Raw genomic sequence first — 27,637 nt, forward strand, 5'->3', positions numbered from 1 at the left:
GCTCTTAACCATGTATATAACACTCCCAAAATAAGTTGTCTCAAATATTTATATGAAATTAAAATGAGGGCTACTGCAAAACAGCAACATGAATCACAAAATACTATGATGCGTAAAAAACACCACATATTTTTTTTACCCAAAAACATATATCTGAACGACATGTATTTTGAATTAAAAGCAAATAATAGCCTTATACACTATAGATTTTCTTAGTATGAGTATAAGGAAAATTAATACATACAAACATATATCCTCTCTTAGCCCAAATGGACACACGAGGTCGTTCAACATCTCTCGACATCGATCCCAGCTCCCGCTTGCCAGTGCTTAATTTAGCGCCTCTGCCAGATGCCCCATCCATTATCATTTCCTTTCTTCTCTACCGTTCTCCAAGTGTCTCTGGGTCTTCCAGTCTTTATCTCACTCCATGCATCGTGTCTCTTCTTAGGGCGTGGTCGATCCACCTCCACCTTGCTACTGTAATCGATGTTAATCAGTGGTAGATCTTAAAAATAAACATTCAAATGGCTGAAACAAAGTATAATTCGTAATTATCAAGAAAAGAGTTTACATAAATTTTAGGATGCAAATTGATAAAAAAAAAACGTTTATATGAAAAATTAGATTTTAATCGTGATTGCAAAATCTCAACCTGAGTAAAATACATGTTTTATTTGGGGCGAAAATAACTCCACTAGGGTTAATTCAGAATAGTTTATTAATATGTATTTAGAAAATAATAACCCTGTAATAAAATAATTTTAGTTAATATATACGTGTATATACATATACAAAATTAACCTTTAGCCTTATCAAAAATGCGACTCCCTAAAGTCTATCAAACTTTAAATATTTAATCAAAAAATTACCTCTATATGTATACTTATGGCATTTTGCGTTTATTATCAAAATTAAGTTAATGATTTTCGTCCGACAAATTGGATAATTATTTTTGTTTCTTTTTTAGAGCACGTACAGATTTTGAGAATCGGATAATCTTAATAACTTTAGGCATAAAGTAGTGAATATAACTTTTCGTTCGGTAGTTTTATCATTTAACTGTAAGTATTTGTAAGAATCAGGCAAAATGTGAAAAATCAGAAATATGCATGTAAAAACCCTACCGATCTGACAATATGATTTCAAGGATGCTTCCTCTATTTGAAAAGACCATTATTTGTTCTCTGCATTATTGGATTTGTTCGTAAATTTTTCAATAGAATGTTAGAAAAAAAGAGGTTTTACACAGAGTTATCTGCCCAGTAAATGTTCATTTTCAGTGCATTTCATTGAAATTATATATCAATGCAGCAATATGATATGAAAAATCTCGTTTTATTCCCTTGATTCTGATTATGCAAATAGTAAAATTACGATATCAAAATGGTGGGTTTAGCATACCATGTTTCACCTATTATCTGTTTCTTACAAAGACTGATATTTAACGAATATGCAGTTATAATTGGAGTATTTGTAAACACTTTTCAAACTTCGTCAGTATTAAAGGTCTTGTTTGAATATAGTAAATCAAATACACATATCATATTGATCTTTTTACTTTTTAATTATATGGCTTACAAAAATTTTTTTTTTTTATTTCCTCAAACTTTTCTTTCTGTATATCTGTACTGCTTTAAAGCTTTAAAGCCGTTTAATTGCTTGTTTGCTCAGAATGTTTTTTTCCATATGTATTTTTTTTTGTTAGTTTTGTTATGTTTTTTGTTGTTGTTGTTTTTTGTTGCTGATTTTGTTGTTGTTGTTGATTTTGTTGTTGTTATTGTTGTTGTTTTTTTTTAAATAATCGTTTTATAAGTTGCTTATATATTCATACGTTTGATTGTTTTTTAATGGTATGTTATTTTGTAAGTTACATTGAAGTTATTCGGTATAAAAAAGTTACTTACTTTTGTCTTGAATTGTTCCATTTTCATGTTTTTTTCTTACAAGTATTTAAGAAATGAGTACGGTATGTGTCTCATGTTTTTAGCAAGAACTAAAAAAAATGTATGAAAGTAGATATCCCGGATGTTCACCACTGGCAACGAAAACAAGCAACATGGCGGACTCAGAAAGTTTAAGTTTGGACACTAGCAATGAGGCCAATGACGATCCTCTTCTTGAATTAACAGATGAGCAATTAGACAAACTAATACACCAGAAATTGTAATTCATATTGCAATATTTTCTTTGTTATATTCATTAGATACTCCTGAGCTTTCATCTGGTATCGTGTCCGAACCCCCGACTGTTCCAAGTCGATATACTATTACTACTGATATCGTGATATTGTTCAGCCCACTTTGCTGTTAAGGGGCAGTCATAGCCAAGTAGATCACTTGGACCGATGAGAGATTCATTGTATTAATTTCTAGTTAACTGTTGAAACAATATTGCCCTAATATTATAAGGCTAATTGACACTACTTGAAACCTGTTTCAAAAGACGAAGCTGATCAAACCTATATATGCTATGTACATTGTATATTTACATTTTGTAGAGTTAATATTGTGATATTGGATGTAACTGTAATATAAACAATTCTTCATTGCTATTTTCATCTTTTGTCAGAAACACTCCCAAACTTCATAACCCCAAATAATCTCGGACAGCTAGATAGTCCAATCAAATTTTGGTCTGACATTTCCCAAATTCTGTTTTGATATCATGATATCATAGTGGTAAGAGAAAATTTACCCACTGGAAACCTCTTTTGTCGTCTACTTGCAGAATTTTTAGGGGGCTATAGTATATCAGCTTATAATCAGGTCCATATTTTTTAATTTACCATATTGCCTCCTTTTGAGAACTAAATACTCAATACTCAATGAGAACAAAAATGTTAAAAATGAAAACCGTGTGCTGAATCAAAAATATTGGTCAGTGTGCACTGTCTGGTTCTAAATTAGCTTCTTGTATTGATATTTTTGGATCACATCAATTCTGATGTTTTCTGGGGCTTTTTTTATTCATCTTCAAAGCTGCTTGCTTGGTTTAGTGTTTAAAATTTAATAGATCATCTCCTCCACCTACATTTAGGTTCTGTGGTGTTGACAAGGTCCATACATTAAGGACAAGTTGTGCTGGCATACTTAAGTTTGAAAGTAATGAACCATTTTAACACTTGATCTTTTATTGATTTATTTAGAATAGAAAATCAAGTTCTCCAGAATGAAACACAGATGTTTGAAAAGTTCCTCAAGAAAAATGAACAAAAAGACAGTGGAGGTGGTCTTGGAACAATTGGAGGGGGCTTATCTGTATCATCTTCCAATCAAGATATGATGCGTGGTATGAACAGGAAACGATCAAAATCACGGGGTGCTAACTTAGACAAATCGCTACGTCTGAACACAGAACAGAAATGTGATATTGCTCAAAAAGAACTTGATGATTTAAAAGAGGAGATGGAAAAATACAGGGATAATTGTGAACGTGTTATTGATAACTTCAGGGTAAACATTTTAATATGTACATGTAAATGAACGTGTACATTTTTTTTTCATTTGCATTCATGAGATGTCTGCATGTTCATCCCTCTTCTGAATTAAAGTATTCATGAAAGAGTTGTTAGTACTCTGAGTGCATAGATCTTAAGGTGGTTTTTTTTCTGATAAAAATAAATTTACATTTATTTACAAAAGTAGTATATTTTCTTGATATACAACTATTACACATAGCATTAGTTGGAATGCATGTTTTTCTTGTCTGAAAGAATCATATATATGCTGACAAACTGTGGTTTATGTTTTATTGCATATACAAGTATATGATTAAAATTTCTGTCTTGGAATCTGTAGGCCATAATGGAGGAATGTGATCTCACCCTGAGTGAAACAAAGAAAGAAAGTTATGAATTTGAAAGAGACATTTTAAAAGGAGCAGTCAACCAAAGGACTGGGAAGGTCATAGCAGAGAAAGTACACAGACATTTTGAAAACAAAATCCTTTCAAGGGTGAGCATAGGGATATATACATTTTGATTCAAGTGTGATTTAATTAATGGAGCTATTTGGGCGAACCAAGGGTAAAACTATTTTGTTTATGTTTGGTATTTTACCTTGTCATTGGTGCAGGTACATGTCATAATTTATATCCTTGTTTAATTTAATGATTTCTTCAGTATCTGTTGTCACTTTATATATATTTTTTATGTCATTATAAATTTTTTTGTTTAAAAAAAAGAGGATAAAAGATATTAATTATTTTCACATTTCTTAAATATATGTTTACCAAGAACCTGAAATAATGAGCTATATTCGAATTTTTTGTCACCCCATCAATGGAACTCTTCCTTTTTTGCAGGACACATTAGTAGAAAAGTTAAGGTTGAAAAATTCTCAATTAAAAGTACAGAAAATAAAGTTGGATCTTCAATTTAAACAGGTAAAACACTATTACAGTTACTTATTTTCATTGATTCTGTAGATTGGACATATTGTAGTTATTAATTTTTCATAATGTAGAAAAACTCCGTTTCATGGGTACCATTTTTTCCTTTCAATTATCAGGCACAAAAGTTAATATACGTGCAATAGTCAGTTGTTTCCATGATGTGGAACAACTTTATTCTAGTAAAGTGTTTAGGAAAATATTTGAGTTGAAATATTTCAACTTTTCGGTTTTTGTGGAGCTTCAGTTGAATATGTAAGAATATGCTTCAGAATGTTTTTAAAATTTTCTTTCTCTACCATTAAAAATAAAAGGGCAGTCAAACAAAACTGGTAAAAAACCAATCTAATTAAAACTAGATCTTGTAATTTGTCCACTCGGTTCCCGCTTGAATGCGGGAATGTAGGGGACAAGTTACAAGTTCTAGTTTTGGTAAAAAACTATAGTATTTTCATTGATAGGATTTCTAATTGGTTAATTAACACTATTTTAATCTTATTTATTTTTTTTTATACAGCTTGTGTTTTTATGTTGAGATAGAAAATAAATGAGAATAAAACTGTCCATTATTCATTATTCATTATTCAACAGAAAGAGGAAATGGGTGAAGCTTTACATGAAGTAGATTTCCAACAATTGAAAATTGAAAATGAACAGTATTTGGAGAAAATTGATGAGAAGAACACAGAGTTGATGGACCTCAAGCTAAAGGCCAGCAAGTCATTACAAGTTCTGAATTCATATAAGGCAAGTCTTTACATGGACAGCAATTATACATGACTGTAGTAATATATGTACATGTATATTTTCAAGTCATATTAATTCCTCGATTTGACTGAGTTTGAAATAGTTGCTCCATAAGAAAAAAAATTTTCAGTTACATCCCAAATTAAAGAGACTTTTTTAACTTGCATTCAGATTTGCAAATTTAACTTCTTTATTGTCAACTGTTTTGTTCTAAATTTAAATGTATTAATGTAATAAAGTAAGATTTTGTGAATGAACTTGAAAATTTACTTGCATTGTGGGCATGCAGGTGAAAAATGTTATTTCTAGCACAATTTACTATTTGTACAGTAATGTGGAAAGTTTTCATAGGATGCTTATCTTGGTAATTGGAATGAGACACATCGAAATATGACACCATATAAGAAATTAAAACTAGCAACCATAAAAGATATTTTAAATTACAAGAACAGACAGAATTTTATAATTTGTTGATTAAAGGCAGATTGTATTTTTATTAATTTCATGTTACTTGTTATTTCAGAAAAAACTCCACACATTGACAATGGAATCAGAAAGACTCAAATCAGAAATATCCTCACGGAATGAACTCTTAACAAAGATTGATGTCGAGACAGAAGTTGTAGAAGAAGTATGACTGTGATTTTTAAGATTTTTTTTATGCAAAAAGAAAAAAAAAAAACCAAATGTACAATTTAACCTATCAAAACCCAAAGGGAAATAAATTGAAAATCAATAGCACTGGTGCAATTATTTTAAGGCAGAATGCCAATTAGTGATTTTTTATTTCACAATTCTTGCTATTTGAAGCAGTACTTTTGCTGCTCATTATTTTTTATCAGTTATAATACAAATATGTAACCATTTGTGATGCTATTACATTTTAAGGCATAATTTCACAGAGTGAATATCTGGTTATGCCTATGGTAAGTGAATGTTGTTTGAACAGGAAGAAATGGAAGTTTCAGATGGTTACAATCTCAATTTTTAAATTTTTGCATAATTTTTTTACCTATTGATATTATGTAGAATTACATTTTCATTGTATTGTTTTCAAAAGGAAAGAGCCAAAGCTGAGAGAATAAACAGAAAATTACGACAGCAGTTGACAGATTTCAAGGTTCCTGATGTCATGGAATATGTAACAGAGAAAGCTGACTTGTATGAAATTCAAAGAAAAGTAAAAAATTGGGAAAGGAAAGTTGAAATTGCTGAGGTAAACATACAGAAAAAGTTTTCTTAAGAAAGGTGTCAGGGAATTTATAGGAAAAAAATCTGTATCAAGGTTACCTACAAAAAAATTATTAATTGATTAGTTCAAAGTAAAGGCTTCCCATGGCAGTTTAAGAGTGCATATGAAAAAAATCAGAAAAGGGTTGGTTGGATCATCGTAAAATTCTGTACACATATTTTAAGTAGCTGTCTAAGGTGGGCCACATAAAGGGGAAAAACACAGAGATTTTATTTCTTTAACCAAGTATTTGTACTCGATAACCTTCAGAAATAACCATCAAAGTTTTTGTAAAATTTACCTTTTTTAAGATATTGATTGATCAAATTTAGTTGAAATGTACCATGGAAAATTGACAGAAATATTTTCCTGCACTTTTCCTTATATAATCAATCAAAAAATATCTACGTCACAGATGCTTTAGGATAAATTTAAATAGCTGTTCAGTTGTTTTCTAGATGTATATTTGAGGGAAAAAAGACCAAATTGAGAAATATGATGTGCCACCCATTGCCTGATTCTTACACAGAATGGTACTTAATATACCACTCTTTGATTAGGATAGGAAAGTAGCAGTAGTCATTAGTATCACAGAAAGTAATTCTCTTGTCACCTTGGTTATTTATTTGTTTTGCTTTTTTTTGTGCTCATTTAGATTCCTTTTCTTTTGTACAGATGGCACTTAAAACACACAAAAAGATGTGGACCAAGATGCAATTGGGTAGTGAAATGGCTAACCAATGGAGAATGATGGAACAAGTCATGTGATCAGTATAACCACCAATAAAACTACCTTAAACAATTGATGCATTCCATCTTGAAAGTGAAATATGTGAGAAGATAAAAGTTCATATTTCTACCTTATTGTGGACTTTTTTTAACAGAGCTACCATTTTTCTTGTTTTCCTGACAGATAAATAGTTCCACACAGTAACTAGAGGGAAAACTTATGTGAAGGCAAACAAAAAAACTGCAGTGCTATATATTGGTATTTTTTTTATCCATTTTACAATCTTTGATTATCTGACTGGCTTAGAATGTCATGATTTGTATTTCTTCAATTCACCAGCGTGTGCTTTCTTTTTTGTTGAATGAAACAAAGAGTCAAGATGTTTTGGAATCATAGTTCAGCTTTTTGGGAGAAAAAATCTGACATGTTGCTTGTTTGCATTGAAGTTACTGCAAATAGAATTTAAGAAAATCAACAGCATTTTAGTCTGATATATTGTTCTAAATGATTGGTATTGTATACTTCAGAAGTTACGATTTTTCTGCAAACTATTAATACCAAACTATGAATGTTTTTAAAATTGTCTTTTACTTTTGTATACTTGTTGTCTGTGATAAATTATTATGTAAATAGGAATAAAGTCCAAATGTTATGAAAATAAAAAAATGATTTGTATAGTTCGTTTTCTTCTTGCTTTATTCATTGCCAAGTTCGGATTTGTCCATGTATACATACTTTTTAATGGTGACGTTTGCAAATTCAGTTTTATGACTTGACATGTGTTTAAATATATCTATTGATCCTGAAAGAAAGTTAAAACATCAACTTAATTCAAAAGTATTAATTGAATATTAGACTTCATTGCTATTGAAAATTGTATTTTTCAATCATGTTTCTGTTCAGAAATACTGGTCAATGTTTTGACCAATTGCTTGTCTGATCTACAATAACCCAGGAAGTATCTTAGTTTGAAATTTCCAACTTCCATAAACTTTTCTTTACTTGTACTTCAATCAGATCAGCCTTTGGAACTCCAAGTATATTGTTATGAACTTATAAATTGATATGGTATGCTGGGTCTCCACTTTTCCTGGTAAAAATTCTCTTCCACAAACCATCAAAATGAATTGTTAAATCAGTGTACCGGTAGTAGATCTAGCAGAAAAAAGTATGAATGCTTACCCGACATGAGCTGTTGAGCTTCTCTCAAGTCTTGCATTTGTAATCCAAGTCCCTGGGGTGGGTTTACTAAGTGTACTAATGTATATATCATTATGCATTTGGGTTTCTCAATTTTGTGTATGCTACGTTTAACCATGAATGAACAAAAAGTGTGTACAAAAGTTGCAAGGCCATACATAAGTTTATCTCGATTTTGCTTATAACATACAATGCAAAATTCATGAATATAATATTAGCTTTGTAGAAAAGCGATTCAAATGAGAAATAAGTATAAACTGGACCTTGATAAAACTGGACAGCTCCAACAACCTCTACACATACACGTAGCACACGCACGAACAAGACTAATCCTGCATAATACTGACAAAAGGTCGTAAGTGGTAAGGCTTATCAAAGATTGAGATGTAGCTGTAAGCAAATAGCTAAAACACAAAGGTTGTATATTAGTGGGACTGCATATTTGATATTGGCAGCAAGCCCCTCTGGCTAAAACAAAAATAGAACAACGAAAACAAATAATCTGACTTAAAGAGGACAACCAATTGATCCTCAGTGGTCCATTTCACAAAAAAGTCGTAAGTGTAAAATTAATTGTCAGTTATGACGTCATAGTAAATCAAAGTATTGTGGCGTCATAACTTACGACTAATTTTACACTTACGATATTTTTTTCATGGCCGCATTCTGCCACCGTAGATTCTGGTCTACCCTTACCCAAGCATAGAAAATCTGACATCTAGTCCAAAGTGCAATGACTTACAAAATATCGGAGATGAGTTTGTCAGTCCTCATTAAAATCAAATACATAATGGTTTACATATCCAGCCACGTACCCCGATTTTCTTTTTGAATGTTTTCTTCTACTTGTCGTAGATACAGCGTACATAGGTATATCGTCCGTGTCGTCGTCTGTAGACAACGTGATTTTCGTGCGATAATTTGAGTATTAGTTTGTTTAACTAAAAAAAAAAACACACAATTATAACAAGGTTTCAAACCACAGAAGGAAAAGAAAGCTGGTATTGATTTTGGCGGTTATAGCCGAACCGTTAATTTTAGAATTAGGGGCTAAAACAAGCATTTCGTAGAATTTTATTTGCATGTATTTTGTATTAAACTTTTTAATAAATATGGATAAATTGATTGAAATTTACAAAAATATATGATAAATTGTCTTTTTTTTAATGGAACAAAATATCACATATGCATACCATGAACGTAGTATAGGCTCTGAAAAACTGGCTCCAAAATCGTTAAAATTCTGGAGTTTTCCTCAGGGCTTTGCCTTGCCGGACTCACTGGGGGCCTTGAGCGACCCCCCCCCCCAAGACCCTTCGCCGTAATTTTACGTACAACTAAAACGGGCCTAGCCACGCCCCTGTTTTTAGTGTATGGCCTTGGATAGTAAAATGTTAGAACTTTTAGTACAATATTTGCCCATTTAATGGATCTACCTCGTGACTTAAAACCCCCGTGGAATATCAGTGCAGTTGTTGAAGCGTTTGTTCACATTTCCTGACTGTACATTCAGACAAGCCGCAAAAATGAAACTACTGACGTAGCTGTGATAGTTCATTCCCAGAATGCATCACAAATTTTAATGAAACAGCAACAGTGACGTCGAACAATCCAACGTCTCTAGATACCACGCTACCAGACTTTCAGCGGATCAGAAGGAAGCATCACGAAAACTAAACAACAGACTTTGTAATACGCTCTTACTCTTAACATGGAAGATGGTGGCAAACAAATGTCCATGTATGGTAAATGTGAGGTTGATCCCAGAGAATTGGACGGTCTTTGGAAAAACGTCCTAAAGGTACACAAGCTTATTTATATAAATACCAAATTTAAAATTTGTCGAGTTTTTGACACTAAGTCATCCGACATGTTACTTTTTTGTCATCTCTAACTCCCTGCTTAACACATGACGTAAAAAAGATATTTTTTTTATAAAGTAACACCGCGCAATACAAAATGTCAAATCTGAAAACTTTGAAATTTAAAAAGTACATTTTGTCTTGTGTGTGAGGCAATAGTTCTATGCATATGAATTTGTGGCCTTTTTTTCAGCGAACAGGAGCGATCACAAGGAAACACCTAGCTACTGTCGGAAACGGAACTAAAATTTGGACGGGTATAAAGACATGGTCCAGATCAGAAATAGATTCCTACAGCACAACCATGTACAATCACAGAACTCGTCCAACCGTGGTTAGTTAAACTAGAGATTTAATCAGATTCTTAAATTCCTTGTATTGCACATCGTAGAATCTCTTGATGACTGATTTGGCTTCCTATTTTGACAGCTTGGTTTGTTTGTTTGTTTGGTTTTTTTTTTTGTTTGTTTTTTGTGTTTGTTTTTTTTTTAGATTTAGATCTTTCTATTTATTTGATTCTAATGCTGCCGATGAGAGGTTACTCCTTGAAATACACGTACGGCATATCAGTTTGTAATATTAACATGCTTGGTATTTTTGTAAGCCCCATTTTTTCCACGTCACGTTTGTTGGCGAATTTGTTAACCGACAATACTGTCTTCGGACAAAAAATGGGTTGAGAAAGGTAAACATGTTAATTTTTTTCGTTCGATATTCGGTTATTTTTCGGTTCGGATTTTCATTTTTTCAGTAGAAGTGTTACATACTCTAGCCCCAAATTACTACTTTGTTAAAAAATTCTAAGCATGTACACTTTCGGAAAACCAGAAAAAAAAACACAGAAAAGACAATATTCAAAGAAAAAAAAAATCCCTTTGAATTGAGATTTCTCTCGAGTCATGCATTGCATCGCATCACATTAAATGATTACCGAGTTTCATGAACCGCTTCATTTAGGCGCTGGTAAGACCCGACAATAACTAGATGAGTGCATGTTTTTTTTTTTTCGAATAAAAATACACGATATCATTATATGAACTCATATTTGTTAAACAGGCAGACCAGTCCACGACATACGATCGTTTATTTCATATAAGCTATGGATATAATGGTAAAATGCATCGAGATGACCGTAACCAGGTGAAAAAAGTTGGTTTGACAGTTCAAGAAGAGGTATGATCGATATTTTGAAACGTTTTTAGCAAACGTATTGCATTAGTAATTGACGCTTCTTAACACATACAAAAATGAACTAAAGGAACTGGAGAACCCGAATCGCTCATCTGGAACTCATTATGCCAAGAATGCAAGATCATTTCTGCAACAGAAACCTTTCTCTGGGAACTGCGGTTTTTACAATATATGCAAGAAACCCTGAAAAGGCTTTTTTTCATTATTATTTTCAAGGGCAGTATCTCCTAGGACTCATAGGTGTCTTTCAACTCTTTTGTAGGCCTAATCATAAAGATTATGCTTCAATCAAAAGTTTCTTTCCATCTAGTATGATTTTTATGAAATTGGCTAAAACGGCAAAAACATAATTTTTCGCTCAAAAGCCGAAATTCTAATTAGAAATCGTCTTACAGCTTCGAACTAAAGGGGACTTTTGTTTACAAGCCATATCAACAAGTTTATTACAACTGTTCATTGTATATGTATAGATATGATGGCTACATGAACTCGAAACTAAAATCACATCTTTTGTGCAGCATACCCTATTAAACAATCATACCAAGGCACCTTTCATTGAACTATATCTAATTGTAACCAAGGTGAAGACATTTGACAAATTGACAACGGCCGACGGCGGCGACAATGGGCGCTATCTCACATAGACCTTTGGGCCGCCCAGGTGCGCTATTATTAACGATGATCACAGAGCTGTCTCTTTATATTCCCTTACTATATGCCATCGTATAAAGCAAATACTAAAAATAGGGAATCTAATTGGACATTGAATAATACACCGCGAAGTTGACTTTCACCTTTTCCAGCATTCGAAGAAAGATAACTCTAATTAACGGGAAAGAAAAAAATGTAGAGCCAATTTTGCTCAAATATATGTTATATACTCGAATGTTATTCCAAGAAGGATAACCCTTAATTTAAAAAAAAAATGGTGGAAAAATAGAACTGAAAATGAGATTTAACTTGATCAATTCTTCATAATACCTAAACAGAACCAAGTTTCACAGTTCTTTAGTATTCAAAGGTAGAAAAAATCTTTGGTGTGTATAAGTAATTCAAAATATCAACGTATATCTGATCAAAGTGAAATTCAAACTTGATCTTCAAGTATTATACAAAGTGCGAAAAAGATAATTCAATATCCTCTACAGTTATCATCTGGAAACCGTCGGAGGACGGACAGATAGACGGACACGTAACTTTTTTGGAGGGTTTCACATATTTGATACTTCGCCATTCGTGTGGTGGGTATTAAAAGAAACCAAAGATAAATCTAAGCAACAAATCAATTCTCAATTATATTTTGAGGATAAAAATTATGTCATACATATTAGCTATGAAATCATAGTCATTCATAAATTTGAGTAGTAGTCTTTGTAGGAATCATGCAAATGTAATATGTGATACACCCCAAAAAGGCTACACATTTTTATTTTTGTTATTAAGTTGCTTTAAATCATATGTATATATGGTGAAATGTATTCCAACCTGTCTGCTCCTAATCCGCATTGAAAATCAAATATTTTCTATTGTATTTTATTCTCAATTAAAGAGTTGTTTCCCTTAATTTTGTATCGTACGGTATATTTTTTTTTTATTTTTTATCTCCCAGATACAAGGATTATATGAAAATCCACGTTAATTTTTTGTTTACAATAAAAATTTTAAACAAAATATCAAAAATGGGATTATGTAGACTTTCCAACCATGAATCACATTTTGCATGATTCTTAGCTGGAGTATTAATTAAATATGTACCATTGTAATCATGGACTGGTTCTTTATAATTGAATTTCATCCCGAAAAGTGCAGAAATCCATACGACGCACGATATTTTGGTCGCTTATTTTGTTTCTGAAAAAATTGCATGAAATAACTATAATGGATTGATACATGGTCTTTTTGAAGTTGCCCTTGATATCAGGCAGATGCATTTAGCCCGAGGGATGATATTAATCAAGGGCTGATAACAAGGGTGGTATTTAAAATGCCACGTATTAATCTGTATATCACACATTTTTATGTCAGTTATGAACTGTATAGTTTATTTTTAATGTATAAATATACAAAAAAAGATGAATAACATATTTTTATATACTTTAATATTTAATTCATTTGAAGTCAATTACAATTAATTTTAACAATTGATTTTGACTGCAACAACACTGAAAGTAATCTTAACTAATATATTGCATATCAGACATATAATAGCACATATAATGCATGTTTATATTATGGAAACAAAATTAAAGATAAATATGTTAAAAACAAAATATATGAAGCACTACAATATATATAGATCATAATAAAACAAGAACATATTCAAAAATATTTCATCAAAATCATACTTACTTTAGGATTTTTAAGGTATTTCATCAAAATTGTATAAATTTTACAAATTAAAATTGAGCATATTTCTAAAGAGTCTGCAAAAGATTTATTATTAAAATGTTTATGTTTCACTTCATTCAATAGTAAATTATAGGATTTTTTACACCATTTTACAAGTAAAATACAGGTAAATATATACTACAATTCAGAAACAGACTTTAATTGTTAAAACAACATAACCCCTTATGTTTATTCATACAAGTAATTAAAAGTGGGCAAACCAGGATGGTATCTTCTGGCTGTTCCAATATTTTAAAATTTCTTATTCTGGCTACTCCAACATGGAAATAATAGATGTTTTTTACAATATAAAATGTTGTTATAATAATTAACCCCTAATTAGATTTATAGGTAAAGTTGAAAAGTATTTCAACTTTATGTTGGAATTAAAAGTAGATTTCTGACTATATTGAAGATGTTAATCATAATGGTGATAATTGTACCTGTTTAGAGAGATACAAACATTTTTCGGTGAAATGTTTCTTTATTTAGTTTAAGTATTTAAATTTAATTTTTAAAGGTTGAAATTCGTTTAAAACAGATAATCAATGATTTCCCCAACAATTTTGATTACATTTATATTAATATCAAACTCACTAACGTGATACCCCTCCCCCTTCATCATTTGATAACATGCACCTTTCGACGTCCATATTGATTTGGAAGAGGGTATACAAAAGGAACATCATACATGCAATAAAGATTATGAGATAGTTGAATCCAACCTCATTAATTTATATAGGGGTAATAAAGATTATGTGAAAGTTTAATTCAATTCCATTCTGTGGTGTGGGAGGAGTAAGGATCTAGAATATTAGACTGACTACCCTCAAGAGAAAGAACCATCAGATCAGTGTGTTAACCGATCAGTGTAGTAGAGTATGCAGATGCAGCTTAATAGTATCAACAAATTCAATCCTTTGTTTAGAATTCTGGCTAATCCAACATAGAATTCTTACTTTTTACATGTAAAATTCAAAATGTTGGAATAGCCAGAATAAACCACCAGGATGACACCGAATAATTAACCTATTTTTCTTATTAAAGAAAGAGAAATAAAGACAACAGGATTAAGTGTGTGGCATATCCTGTTAATTCTTTTTGTGCGCGTACTCACGCCGTTACTGCCCTGACCTGATACTAAAAACAAAATCCGCAATGACAATTAACGTTATGTTACGTTAAATCGACTGCATGATGACATCTCAAATAAAACAGGATAAAGCTTTGAATCAGCAGGCCGATATAGGTGCACTTCCCAAATATATTATATGCCTCTTTGTCAATGTTCGGAAGTTTTATCACACTCTTTTCCTGTCATTTCCCGAAGATTTAAAATTGTTAACAAAGAGGCATTTTACTTAGTTTTGGAGTATATGATAAGCAGATTATTACATAATAATTATCACATTATATGCTATATAAGCCCTCGTTCATGTTATCGTCCATCGAGCCCGATGGAACTCGAGGCTGATAATAGGACCTCGGGTTGATAAAGCATATGGCATGAAAAATGCTATTTAATAATCTATCCATCCTCCTGTAATATTTTTGTTCTTGGGGCAGATAACATACAGAAAACAATGTTTTTATTGCATAAACAATTTTAAGAAAAAAATGCGACATAAATGGCCAACCCGTGGATAGATAAAATGAAGTTTTCGTGATTTATTTCCATTCGAACAAGACTAGTTTTTCATATTTTTTTTTAAATGACGCAGCCTATGTGTCGCACGAAGTGTTGGTCATGTATTTATCACTTTTTTACCATGGCTGTGGTCTAAATGGTGCTTTGAAGCAAGTTATATTAGAATATTTCAATAAAACATGTGATAATAGTTTTTAGAATTAGAATCTCATTGATGATAATAGAAACAAAATAATAGTAATTTTTAGCACAACTGATTTTTCATCATGTACTTTCTTTTTCTGTCAAGCAACATATGGATTATCAAAGATCATGCGAACACATCTCAATTTCAGATGTTATTATAAAAATTAAAGTATACTTGAATGACGATATCATGGCTTCATAATTAAATATTTTTTCTTTATTGCAGGAACAGGATAGGGCTATACCAATTTTATCATCATCGAACTACGGCCATCGATTAGATAAGCCGCTACAGAGTTTTACCAGAAAATACTGTCGAATCGAACACATTCTGAAAGGATTCTATTATAAAAGTGGCACTGGCCTGCCACCATGCGATACATAGACTCAAATAGCAAAAGTTTATTTAATAAATTAAAATATAGAAAAGGGGAGTTTTAACGTTTATTTTCATTGAAGTGGAACTCTAATTTTTTGAACCTGGTTTTTCTTTTGTTTGTTAGTTTAATTTTGATGTTGTACTGGGAAATCAAGGAATCGAAAACCTAGAAAATGTTATTACTAGGTTTTAATGTAACGTCTTTTCTAATTGGTTGTTTCAATGAACAACTGATTATCTAAGACGCCACATCATAAATCGTAACTTATTCGATAAGCTTGCAGTTTGCGTACCTCCAAAACGCTCTCGGACCCACGAAGTAGGTCAGAGCTCCAATACAATAGCTCAATCGCTAATAGGACATACACTGACCAAGTTATTCGGTCAGGTATCCCGGAGACTGGGCTTCGCCGCCAATATACGTTGGTTTTACTAACACGTCCACTAACGCCGACCGCGAGAGACCCATAAGGGTATTCAAGATCGTAAACAAAACAAAGTTTGTCCTGGCACCCAAAATGGTCGTTTTTAAATCAGCATCAACCGTTTATCAACGCTTTGCCATGGCAAAGTAACACATTTATACTGTCATTAAATTTTCAGACACTAACAGACCCCAAAACCAGTCTTTGTTTTCATTTACGTGTTGTGCTTTTTGAGATAAAATTTGTATAGATTGTTCATAAAATTAGCAGTTTTCAAAAATTATAGTTCTTGATTTAGTTGATTTAAGTGTGAGGAGAATGTATGGTTTTCTCAAAAGTACAGATTTGATTACAGAATAGACTATTGTAACATACAAATACAGAATCTGGAGACCGAACAAATAGTGTTTATTGGGTAGGGCTTGTATCACCTTTACCACAGGCAGTGTCGGAATTTTATATGGACTGGCACTAAAATTTGTTTTAAAAAACACAACAATAAATTAAGGACAAGACACAGACATAAAAATCCAAGTACATAGCCAAAACCATAAAACAGGAAACAGAAATGATCTACATATACAATGTAGCTAAAAGAATAAAATACAAATACATATAAAAACAATACTTTCAATTAATTGAATTAAAACCCTTCAGCATTTTTAATACGAACTCCTACAAAGAAATGCTCTGGAAGTGTTAGCATATCCTGCTCCATCAGCGACTCCCGTCATATTTTAAGTGAGTAAAGTCAGTTAATGGTGTAATATCTTTTAATAGTATTAGATTATTTAACGAGAGGGAGTTGCTCATGCTGATCTCGTCGAGCGGCTTTGCCGAAGAACTCAAAGGACTATCATTTTGAATGAAACAATAATAAACGTAGCAGCAAATTAAAATTGAGAAAATGATATTTCTTCCCTAAACAGTAAATATTCAGTTGCAAACTATGGAAATTCTACTCGACAGGATATCTTTTAAAGTAGAGTGTTTGTAGCTGAAATTATAAACCCAATGTTTCGTCTGATAATAATGAACAGTCATATCAGATGAATTATGAATTACAGTAAAACTCGCCAAAAGAGGTGCACTAAGTCACTGTAACAATTGGCGTGGCATTTTCTTCATATCAATTCCAAGTAAAAGATTAAATAAATTATCACGGAACATCTAGTGCAATCGTTCCAAGAATAAACATGCTTATGGAAGGACAGACTATGCTAAAGATAGATAGTGATCTTACGTAACATTATATATTAATATAAAACAACACACTGAATGGCAATAAAATGTTGGATATCAGCTTTATAGTTTTTTTTCTCACAAACCAGTTGAGATAACAAATAGAAAAATAAAACCTTATGGGAATGATCAAGGTCATATAAATACCAACTGAAAGAGTGGAACAAATCAAATTCATTCACAACAAGCAAACTCAGGGTACTGCATGAAACAACATAGTTCTCTGCAGAATGAAAAAAAAAAAAACGAAAAAAAAATGTTAAAATAAACCAAGCCTAGCTATCTCTAACGCATATGAGAAGTAGAAATAGTTCATGCTAAATTCTCACCCTACCTGTGCACCTGGTCCATGATTCCAGTTTTAGTGGAGTCCGAGTTGCTCATTTACTTTTGTTACTTTGTATGTATTATTTTAGTTACTTTATTTTCTTTGTTGTGTTTATCTGTTTTCCATGCCTGGTCTTTGTTCCTAGACATTCTTTTGATTTGGCCCTTGGGGTGATTGGGTTGATTCTGCATATGATACAGATTTTAACATGTAATATTCAGAAGATATAAGATAAATTCAAATGCCATACTCAGCCAAAATTATTTTTACCAAACTGAATTCAAACTTCAACTGTCACTCATCCATATATCTACATACCAAATGCATAGACAATATCATTTAGAAAGACAGGATAAAATCCGTACTTTCAACACGACAATTTAAGCCACAGTCCATTTCGACGAGTAGAGATAACTTAAAGCACGGTCAACTTCGGCTTTTGCCAACATGGAACTGACAACTAAGGCATAGGACAAGATATCATCTCGTTTTACGTAGGAAACTGGGATTAAATACAGTAGTAGAAACCTCAGACGATACAAGAAGTATCCGTTGGGCATTTCAACTACTCTTAAAGATATTGACTTCCCTCGTAGCGTCATTTACCTACAAATCACCACTTGCATGATGAGTATAAAAGTCTACCAAGTTGGGTTTACACTCAACAAGAACAAATTCTTATGATCGATCAGTACACACCACATCAGTTATACAGCAGAAAACCGGATAACGAATGTTGTCACAATCTCTTTAAAGATTAATCAAGGGAACCAAGATTCTAGCAGAAATCAAAATAATGTAATCCAGGGACATAGACCAGACACGGAAAACAGACATACACAACAAAGAACATAAAATAACCAAAACCATACATACAAAGTAATAAAAGCAAACGAGCACCTCGGACTCCACTGAAAACTGTGCACCGGTAGAGTAAGCGCCCTCTGGTTTTCTAAACTTTACTTTTGAATGATATCACATTGCATGACTTTCAAAATATTTACAATCAGAGAAGAAAAAACAAGTACTATATATTTTTTTTTATAGCGAAACTATACCGACTGCGTCGGAAAAAATATTTTATTTTAGTTGAATATACCAAACATTCCTTTTGTTGTATTATTTGACATATACACATAGGGATATACAAAAAAAATGAAGTCAGTAATATTTGGAAGTATTTGAGTTTATAGCTAGAAAGCAAGCCATCTCACGCAACCTACTCGCAACAACTTGTCTGAAAAAAAAAGTCGGGTTTACAAGAATTGTGAGATAATAAATTCAGAAACAAGTGTTCAAAATATCGACGTGGTGAAGGTGTTTTTCCAGAATTTTAAAGACTGAATAACCGAACTCGATTAAAAAACAATATAAAATCTAGAAACATTAACGTTTGCTGATAATCTGTTACTTACATAAACCTCGTGTCATTGAAAGAAAGTTTTCGAAAATGGACAGGTGAGGCCATCAAAAACACGAATTTGTACTTAAAATGACCCTAATGCATTTAGATATGATTGTGAAACATTTTTTTGACATTACAGTACACAAAATTCTTTCTATGCGCGTGTTATTTTTGTTATTTCATGTTCTTTGTTGTGTGTGTCTATTTTCTTTGTCTAGTCGTTATCCCTGGATTTTGTGCTTTACCTTTCTAATTCTGGTTCCCCTGATTTCGCTATACACACATGATCGGTCTACTTATTTTCTTACTGTTACGTTTAAGGAAGTAAACCTAGGGTAAGGGACATAACTCATGAAGTCAGTGATATGTTTGTATCATATTCAATTTCACCAAAGCATGTCAAGCTTTCATTTGACACAGAATGAATGAAATCAATCCAAGTTACTTTGATGCTTACATGACATTGATGTAAAATGCTGAATACAAACGTTCCAATGATTTGTAAGGATTGTGTCCCTTACCCTAGGTCTACCTCCTTAAGTCATTGATTCAACCCAACGGTCCCACGTGAGCTCCGTGTAACTTTTACCAATACTTAACGTCATTAATTATTCAATAATCTTCTTCTCTGAAATTACGGTACCAACAGAAACCAAACTTGATATAAAGTTGCTCCTCTAGGTATCCTATGTAGAACTGATGTTGGACTTATCATCCGTGTTTTAACATTGCTACTGCATGTTAATAAGAGTAGAACATAGGGGTATGACATCAGTTTTTAGCATATAATTAAAACAAAGTAAGCCCTCTCATGTTCTTCTCATGGCGAAAATTTCGTGAAAATATGTGGACTCTCGTTAGTGTTATTGCCCTTTTTGACAAAACGTTTCCTTTCGCTATTTTGGTGTTTTCATTCTCAAAAGTTAAATACTCTGAACCTCAAGTGCCAATGTTTTTAAACTTAATGGGGTTGTTGACCTCAATGCTCTTTACAAATAGATTGTTTTGTGTTAGGTGGGTAGCAGGAATTATAGTTATAAGAGCCTCTTTAATTGATGATTTTAATTATTCCAAAGGATACCACTGAATGATTCCTTATTCTCCAGGTGAGCAATTCAAACTTTTTAACAATTTAACAACATTAGACTCTGAATAGTACTCTATTACAAAATATAAGGCTGTCAGAGAAGATACATTGCTGAAAGACTCTTGGAGACTTGAATTCTTTTGGTATTTTAATATTATGATAAATCTTGCATTTCACTGCATGTCTTTTGTGCTTAGATAGTTTGGAAAAGAACTTCAAGTTTACATGTTCATGACCTACTCGGGTACGATATATAGAATTTCCAAACGTAGACTTTAACAGGTAGTCCTGTCTTTTCAAAGTCAATGAATATTAATTAGTGCCCTGGATTCGATTATTTACTTTCCGTTTTACAATTTCAATGTGAAGTCTCTTGAACCTTTCGCGTTGGCACATAAATACTTAATCTTCTCGTTTGCAAATGCCAGTTGTAGTTGACTAACTTTGGTCCGTGTTTTTCCTTGCTTGATTACTTGTTCATGTCCTTATAACCAGAAACACTAATAAATTTAATCCTGTCGAATTGCATATATAGGTATATGAAGTGGTCTATAACATTTAGAATATTCACAATCTGTACAATGCTTTCCTCATCTTTCTGTCTACCCTGCGTTTTTTTCCTTTCTCATGGTAATAAAGTGGGATTTTCTAGTTTTTTTACAATGAAAATAACCTCAGGGTCTACTTGAACGATATTTTCAAAACTGTTGCGTGAACACTTGTTCAGTTTAGGTACATATCTGAACATGCATGTATGTTCACTGCGTAGTCCATTCAAATATTCTCGCGGTGCTGAGCTGTTAGCATCGAGTCTCATACAATCCACTTCTACCAATATATCGAACCCACTAAATAACATCGTGGTCACTTTTGTTATGCTATCCTTCCAGGTGGTCGATGGTGCTTGTCTTTCGTTTTGGTAGTTTCACAATAGAGACGTCATTCAGCCACAGTCAGTAGTGTCGAATACGCTGCAGCTTTTCTGAAACTTAGAGTACGTTGAACCAAACGAATTAAACTACTGTAGGTGTTGTGATACAAGTAGAAGTTGTGCATTAAAAAAGGAGAAACCTTTAAACGACAACTCCAGGAATGATAGTGCGCGCTACGTTGTTGGTTACTGTCTCATTGTCAGTGAATACTGGGCTTGGTTGGAGTTAGAACTTGGTTTGTTAAGCAGTATTTCGGATCTAGCCGAAGAGGCTAATGTTTATGACCTTGATTTTTTTTTCAGGCCAATAGAGCAAATACTAACTAGGATATGAAACAATCTAACATGACACAGACTGTGTAGAGCTGATGGGACGAAGATGAACCTGCGTGGAAAGTATCGTAACAAAAGATAGTGTCGGCAGCATAAAGGCTGTTCATAGTTAAAAAAGGATCGATATGAAATGCTAGTAGTAGAAGTCATCAGAAGGTAGAAGGATCTTTTCTCCGGCAGAAGTAAGGTACCACATATCTTGTAGGTGGATGCCGGTAGCTGTCTTGGGTAAGCCAGGTGTATAAGATCAAATATCATTGGTCCATAGTCCAATGTTTTGAATTAACACTCTCTTGATCCCTATTACAAATTGACTTTATTGTAAAAACTATTAAATAAATTGAATAATTGTTAATACTTTGACAATATATATTATTGAGAATAATCAAGGGAACCAAGGTTACAGCGGTAATCAAAAGAATGTTATCCAGGGACAAAGACCAGACATGGAAAACAGACATACACAACAAAGAACACGAAGTAACTAAAATCATACATACAAAAGCAAATGTGCAACTTGGACTCCACTAAAAACTGGGAGCATGGACCAGGTGCACCGGTAGGGTAAGCGTTCTTATCACATTGCATGACTTTTAAAATATTTACAATCAGAGAGGGGGGAAATATTTGACTTTAGTTGAATATACCAAACATTACTTTTGTTGTATTTTTGACGTATGCACTGAGGAATATACAAAAAAAAATGAAATCAGTGATATTTGGATGTATTTGAGTCGATAACGAGCTAGAAGCAAGCCATCTCATGCAACCTACTCGCAACAACTTGTCTGAAAAAGTCGGGTTTACAAGAATTGCGAGATAATAAATACAGAAACAAGTGTTCAATATATCAACATTTTCTAGAAACACCCGCCGAGTTGCTCATAAAAAGTCAAGTCCGGGATGGACAAACGAGGAAATGGAAACTATGACACGTTGAATGAATCAGTTTTCATCAGATGGATACACCATAACGATCCACGAGTTCATGATGACGACCATAAAACTTCTGAATTGATGACTTCAATCTTGTAGGACATAACCCTGTTCCAGAAGCCTATTTGTTAGAATTCTAGCGCGATCAAAAAGTCTGCGTAATTTCGGCAAGCTCTGGCATAACGTATGAGTTGTGATATGAACACTTCAGCAGGTGCTGAAGGGATGTTGCCATAGATGAAAGGAAAGTTGACAATTCTGAATGAAAAGTCATCACGTTTGCCGTAAAGTTTGGTCAATAATTTTCCTTTACCATCGATTTCTAAGTGTAGGTCAAGATATGAGGCTGACTTCACAGTGTCTGTAGTATCCTTTATCTCAAGTTCTTTGGGGGTAGATGCGATGTATCAAATCCCCAGAATTAGGATTGTTTAAAGACAATACGTCATCTATATAGCGGAAACTGAGATTAAAGGATCTAGATAAACGATATTCTTTCTTTCGGATTAGATCATCTATAAAGTCAGACTCATAAGAGTGAAGGAATATGTCAACAAGTAGAGAAGCACAATTTGTTCCCATTGGAATGCCGACCGTTTGTTGAAAAACGCGTCCACCACACTGGACAAACATGTCGATTAAAAAAAATTCAGGTTATGGAATTAAGGTTCACCTATAGTCAATATCTAGGACGTTCCAAATGAAATGTTTTCATTCATAGTTTTAAAAATACATTAAATTTAGCACTGAAGCATTGCTAAATTTATTTTAACATGCACTGAACACACAATCACAAGTCAAACTTAATGAAAAAAAACTGTCATTTCTTTAAATTTAGATGTATTGAGATATTTTATGCCGTAATCCAGCCAAATACCAACTCCAATAAACATAAAATATTAAAATTTTCATTCAAATCTGAAAATTTGTCACAAATTATTGCTAGCTTACACTGAACTAGATATTTATGCTACACCACATTTGAATTTCCGAACAAAAATCTGTTCTGGTAAATCTGTACATTCATTCTAAAAATTGATGTTTACACTTCTGTTGTTAGCAAATTATGGCTGTAGTATCATGTTATGTGAAGAAAGGAAACCTGCATACATGTAGAATACTGTATAAAGAAGTATTAGACGAAGTTTTCAGGAACGTAATAACTGCATTCCTAACATCTTGACTAAATTATCTCGACAATTAATGTCCTAGGTTTTGACTTTAGCAGAACCTTAAATTCTGTGCTATTTTCCTTATTGACTTCAGTTGGTTAGCTTAGTGGTTGTGTGATGAACATATGTACACGAGTGTTTAATTTTCAATAAAAATAATTGAATACTTGTTTAATAAAGACACGCTTGTATCCCGGAATTATGATGTTCAATTCTTATTAATTTTACACAGATGCGATTGAGTTACACTGTTCCGTACATAAAATTGACATACAGCTTTATGTGTACAAATTGACATAAAATAATCGACCAATGATGAGTACAACTTAAAATAGATTATCAGCTATCAAATTGCGTATACTCATTTTACCTATTCCTCTGGTAACATTTCAACTGCACAGATTTGTTACAAGACCGAAATTCATTCAGAACAATTCAGCTTTTTTTGTTACACACATCTCCACCAGGCAGGGAGCATGATCGAGCGAGATTTTTTTTCGATCTGATTATATTTTCTTGACAATACTTAGTCATTCTGCTCTTTCGCTTGCACCATTTGGCAGAGTTATAGTCCTTGAATATCGAAAAAAACTTTGTGACGCCACAGGAAAGAATAACTTAGTTTTGAGGATCCGGGGGACGAATAATTTAGCTATAGTATTTTTGTTTGTTTGTCTGTTTGTTTGTTTGTTTGGTTTATTTTCGTTTTCCTTTTTTCCTAAGGAGAAAATGTCAATTTTATGTAAAATAAATGAAATTTAGATTTGTGTGCACTTAATTTATCTATTTTGATATTTTGGTTTTGTTGTTTTTGGTTTGTTTTTGTTTCGTTTTTCTTTATTGACATTTTTTGTTTCGTTTTTAGTTTTGAATTTTTTTGTTGATAATTGTTTAGCACATTCTTACTGTGATCCAATTTGTAATATATGAGTATCGATTGCCACCATGGAAAGATGAATAAATATCAAGCTTTAGCTGTAATTTCCAGTACTGTAGTTCTTATTTATATCTAGGTTAGTTGATACACGAATTACAGTGTCGGGAGTCTCTGGATCGACTTCCTATGAATTGTGTGAGTACAGTGTACATGGGTCATGCTTTAAGTACTTCTCCATCTAAGAATCAGGCAACATGTGTATAAGGTGTGGCACATGAAGAAAAAATACACAAAAATTTTATTGCATTATCCAAGTATTTATACCACAGGACCTCAAGAAATCACTGCCAAAGTGTATGTAAAGTTTGCCTTTTTAAGATATTGATAGGTCAATTTAGTTGAAATGCACTATGAAAAATGGCGGGAAAATTATACAAACAGTCAAAAAATAAAAAAAAATCACCAATGCTTCAGGATAAATCTAAATAACTTTTCAGTCGTTTACCAGATGTATTTGAATATGTTTAAGGCAAAAAAGGCCAAATTGAGAAAAATGATGGTACTTAATTACTTAGCAATTAAAAAGTAGTGATTTCTGTTAACTGTACACCCAATCGGACAATAGCATGTGCAAGATAGTGTGTTTACTCTTGTAACGTACGTTGGTCATAAGCGGAAAATTTGCTTGAAAATATAGAAGAAAAAAAAACAGAAACCACTGGAGTGCACCTTTCGAAATTTCTTGATCATCCAATGCATGGCTCTCGTCACTTGCACAAAAATGTATCACGCATATATTAAAGGTGCATTTGGTGTTTGTTTAAGGTATGTGTCTGATAAAATAAGTTTGTGGTCTTTTTTAAGTACGCAGCATATTTAAATACGAATCAAAGTGTCGAGCGAATACAAAGCATAGTCTGATATTAATACTGAAATTATATAAAAATGAATTGTGAAAACGATTTTAAAAACGATATCAAGGTTTATCTTTCTCACCATCCGTTTTAAACGGAAGCTTGTGGTAAGATAATATGTAAAGCGTTAACCAAGGAATAATAGGCTTCCGACATAAACATTTCAATAGAAAAAATAATCGTAATAGGTCGGAAAATAAAAATATAACTCCGTTTGTTGTGATCAGGTGCCGTAATGAACTATTTATATTTAGAAGTATCGATTTTTAATGCTACTGGGGTGACGTAGTTTCCACGAAATGGAAGCAGATCCGCTTCCCATTTCTATGAAAAGCTAATGCGACTAATGTAATAGATCGACAAAATGTTTTCTTGATAAGATTTTATAATTTATCGTTTTGGTATTTTTCCCGTTATAATGACTTGACCTCTCAACAACATCGTGAAAACAAAACACAAAACAAAACAAAACAAAACAAAAAGAAACAACATTACGAAATGAAGTTTGAATCTGGCTTTTTCTTTATTTATGTGTATATTCAGTGAACCGAATGCTAGCCTGCTTACCCTACTACAGAAATATTGGAATAACCCATTTAATCCATTCATCTTCGATACCATTAGAGTTTTGTTATCGCGTGTACCGTTATACCTTGTTTTGTTAATTAAAGTGTAATTGGAAACGATATTTGATCAGAAATGGGTAAAAAAGATAAACATTTTACCGTAGAAACTAAAAAGCTATATTCAGACGAGCCAGGATTAGAAGTAGTTATAGAAAGAGAAGTGTCAGACAAACCACGTGTCGCTTGGGATTCTAAGTTACAATATTTTTTTATGGTGATATCCTATGCCGTTGGACTTGGAAATGTCTGGAGGTTTCCTTACCTATGCCAAAGAAATGGGGGAGGTAGGAAAACTGTAATCATAGTTATCACTAAATGGTTATATCATTTTTTTTGTTTAAGACACGTATTATATAGTGAGTAAGTGAAAATAAATTAAAACAAAATTCATATAGTTAAGCCTCTTTAAATCGTAGTACTGTATATAATTAAGTCAAGGTGGAATGTTTAAATTAAAAATGTAATAACACAAGTTCGTAGGTCATTCATCACATACATATGTTGAAATTTTAGTTCACTGAACGAATTTTAATTCATTTCATCTATGTAGATTAAATTTCATGTATTTGAAATGATTTTTGTATTAGAAAGGGAAGTGATATCCTAACAAATCTGTAAAATCCATTGTTAAGGAATAAACGTTTTATATTGACTTTTGATTAAGATTCAATAAGTGTCTAGATAGACATGAGAGATTGATTCATGACGTGGTTTTTCAAACAGATCTTCTGTTTTGTCTTTAAGTAGCCTTGCTTGTTTATGCACACGTGTGCATGTTATGATGAAGGAAATAGGTTGCATTCCTTGCATTTCATTTACAAATATAAACATAAACACACGTTCACAAGCGCATGCAATTAATGTGTGATTTGAAATAGACATCCTGACTCAGTGAAAAATTATTAATCTTCACATTTACTCGACAACATCTGTTAGTGACGAAACCTCTATCATATCGATTGAGCAAAATCGATCGGATTCCCGCCATCATAGCCTGACCGAGTTCCGTGGAGGATTTAAATAATTATTTTAATACAAAATTGCAACTGCTATTAGGCTCTAAATTTCTTCCTCTTTTTATAAACAAAACGGTCATTCAGGCGTTTGCTAGTACACAAATGAATATTTCTAATCCCGATTACAATGGTGACCTGGTTACCACATGTACCAAGGGTCAACAAGAGGTCATATCTTGAGAGTTAATGAATTGTACTTCAAGCGGACCCTGTTATTAATACCTGCCATATTTTAAAGAATCAAAATGTACGATTAATAATGTACAGATTACTACACGAATCAGTATCGCGATCAGCTTCTGCTGGGATCAGGTGCTTTTCTTTGTAGATATCAGCGTGGCGGCAAAATAAGTAACGTATTTTGGAAAAATAAAATCAAAATGGAATGTGA

The 27,637-nt window shown here is 32.6% G+C and overlaps 3 protein-coding genes across 3 annotated transcripts in view; all 3 read left to right on the plus strand.

Moving 5' to 3' along the window:
* The first annotated feature begins 2,031 nt into the window (after nucleotides 1–2,031).
* LOC148617108 (cilia- and flagella-associated protein 263-like) lies at nucleotides 2,032–7,780 on the plus strand. The gene is made up of 8 exons (XM_088584431.1): nucleotides 2,032–2,166; nucleotides 3,149–3,455; nucleotides 3,801–3,956; nucleotides 4,306–4,386; nucleotides 4,984–5,139; nucleotides 5,663–5,770; nucleotides 6,200–6,355; nucleotides 7,046–7,780. The coding sequence occupies exons 1-8, from the start codon at nucleotides 2,060–2,062 to the stop codon at nucleotides 7,136–7,138; spliced, it is 1,164 nt and encodes a 387-aa protein (XP_088440557.1). The 5' UTR covers nucleotides 2,032–2,059; the 3' UTR covers nucleotides 7,139–7,780.
* A 2,112-nt stretch (nucleotides 7,781–9,892) lies between these two features.
* On the plus strand, nucleotides 9,893–16,004 carry LOC148617109 (cilia- and flagella-associated protein 90-like). Its single transcript, XM_088581622.1, has 4 exons — nucleotides 9,893–10,101; nucleotides 10,356–10,496; nucleotides 11,219–11,335; nucleotides 15,802–16,004. The coding sequence occupies exons 1-4, from the start codon at nucleotides 10,012–10,014 to the stop codon at nucleotides 15,958–15,960; spliced, it is 507 nt and encodes a 168-aa protein (XP_088437748.1). The 5' UTR covers nucleotides 9,893–10,011; the 3' UTR covers nucleotides 15,961–16,004.
* A 10,195-nt stretch (nucleotides 16,005–26,199) lies between these two features.
* The window catches only part of LOC148617110 (sodium- and chloride-dependent transporter XTRP3-like), a 33,130-nt gene continuing 31,692 nt past the window's right edge, over nucleotides 26,200–27,637 (plus strand). Inside the window, exon 1 of the mRNA XM_088584432.1 lies at nucleotides 26,200–26,514. Within this exon, the coding sequence (XP_088440558.1) occupies nucleotides 26,304–26,514 (211 nt within the window). The 5' untranslated portion in view covers nucleotides 26,200–26,303. The remainder of the gene's footprint in view (nucleotides 26,515–27,637) is intronic.

The sequence above is a fragment of the Perna viridis genome, chromosome 5, assembly GCF_037379345.1.
Source record: "Perna viridis isolate PV_CMFRI_1.1 ecotype Kerala chromosome 5, ASM3737934v1, whole genome shotgun sequence".
Lineage (NCBI taxonomy): Eukaryota > Metazoa > Mollusca > Bivalvia > Mytilida > Mytilidae > Perna > Perna viridis.

Bases quoted from the DNA above. Each gene is read 5' to 3' on its own strand.
- LOC148617108 (XM_088584431.1), top strand. From the start codon at position 2,060: ATGGCGGACTCAGAAAGTTTAAGTTTGGACACTAGCAATGAGGCCAAT. The intron at 5,771-6,199 runs GTATGACTGTGA...TGTTTTCAAAAG, and splicing joins AGACAGAAGTTGTAGAAGAA to GAAAGAGCCAAAGCTGAGAG. The intron at 6,356-7,045 runs GTAAACATACAG...TCTTTTGTACAG, and splicing joins GGAAAGTTGAAATTGCTGAG to ATGGCACTTAAAACACACAA.
- LOC148617109 (XM_088581622.1), top strand. From the start codon at position 10,012: ATGGAAGATGGTGGCAAACAAATGTCCATGTATGGTAAATGTGAGGTT. The intron at 10,102-10,355 runs GTACACAAGCTT...CCTTTTTTTCAG, and splicing joins TTTGGAAAAACGTCCTAAAG to CGAACAGGAGCGATCACAAG. The intron at 11,336-15,801 runs GTATGATCGATA...TCTTTATTGCAG, and splicing joins GTTTGACAGTTCAAGAAGAG to GAACAGGATAGGGCTATACC.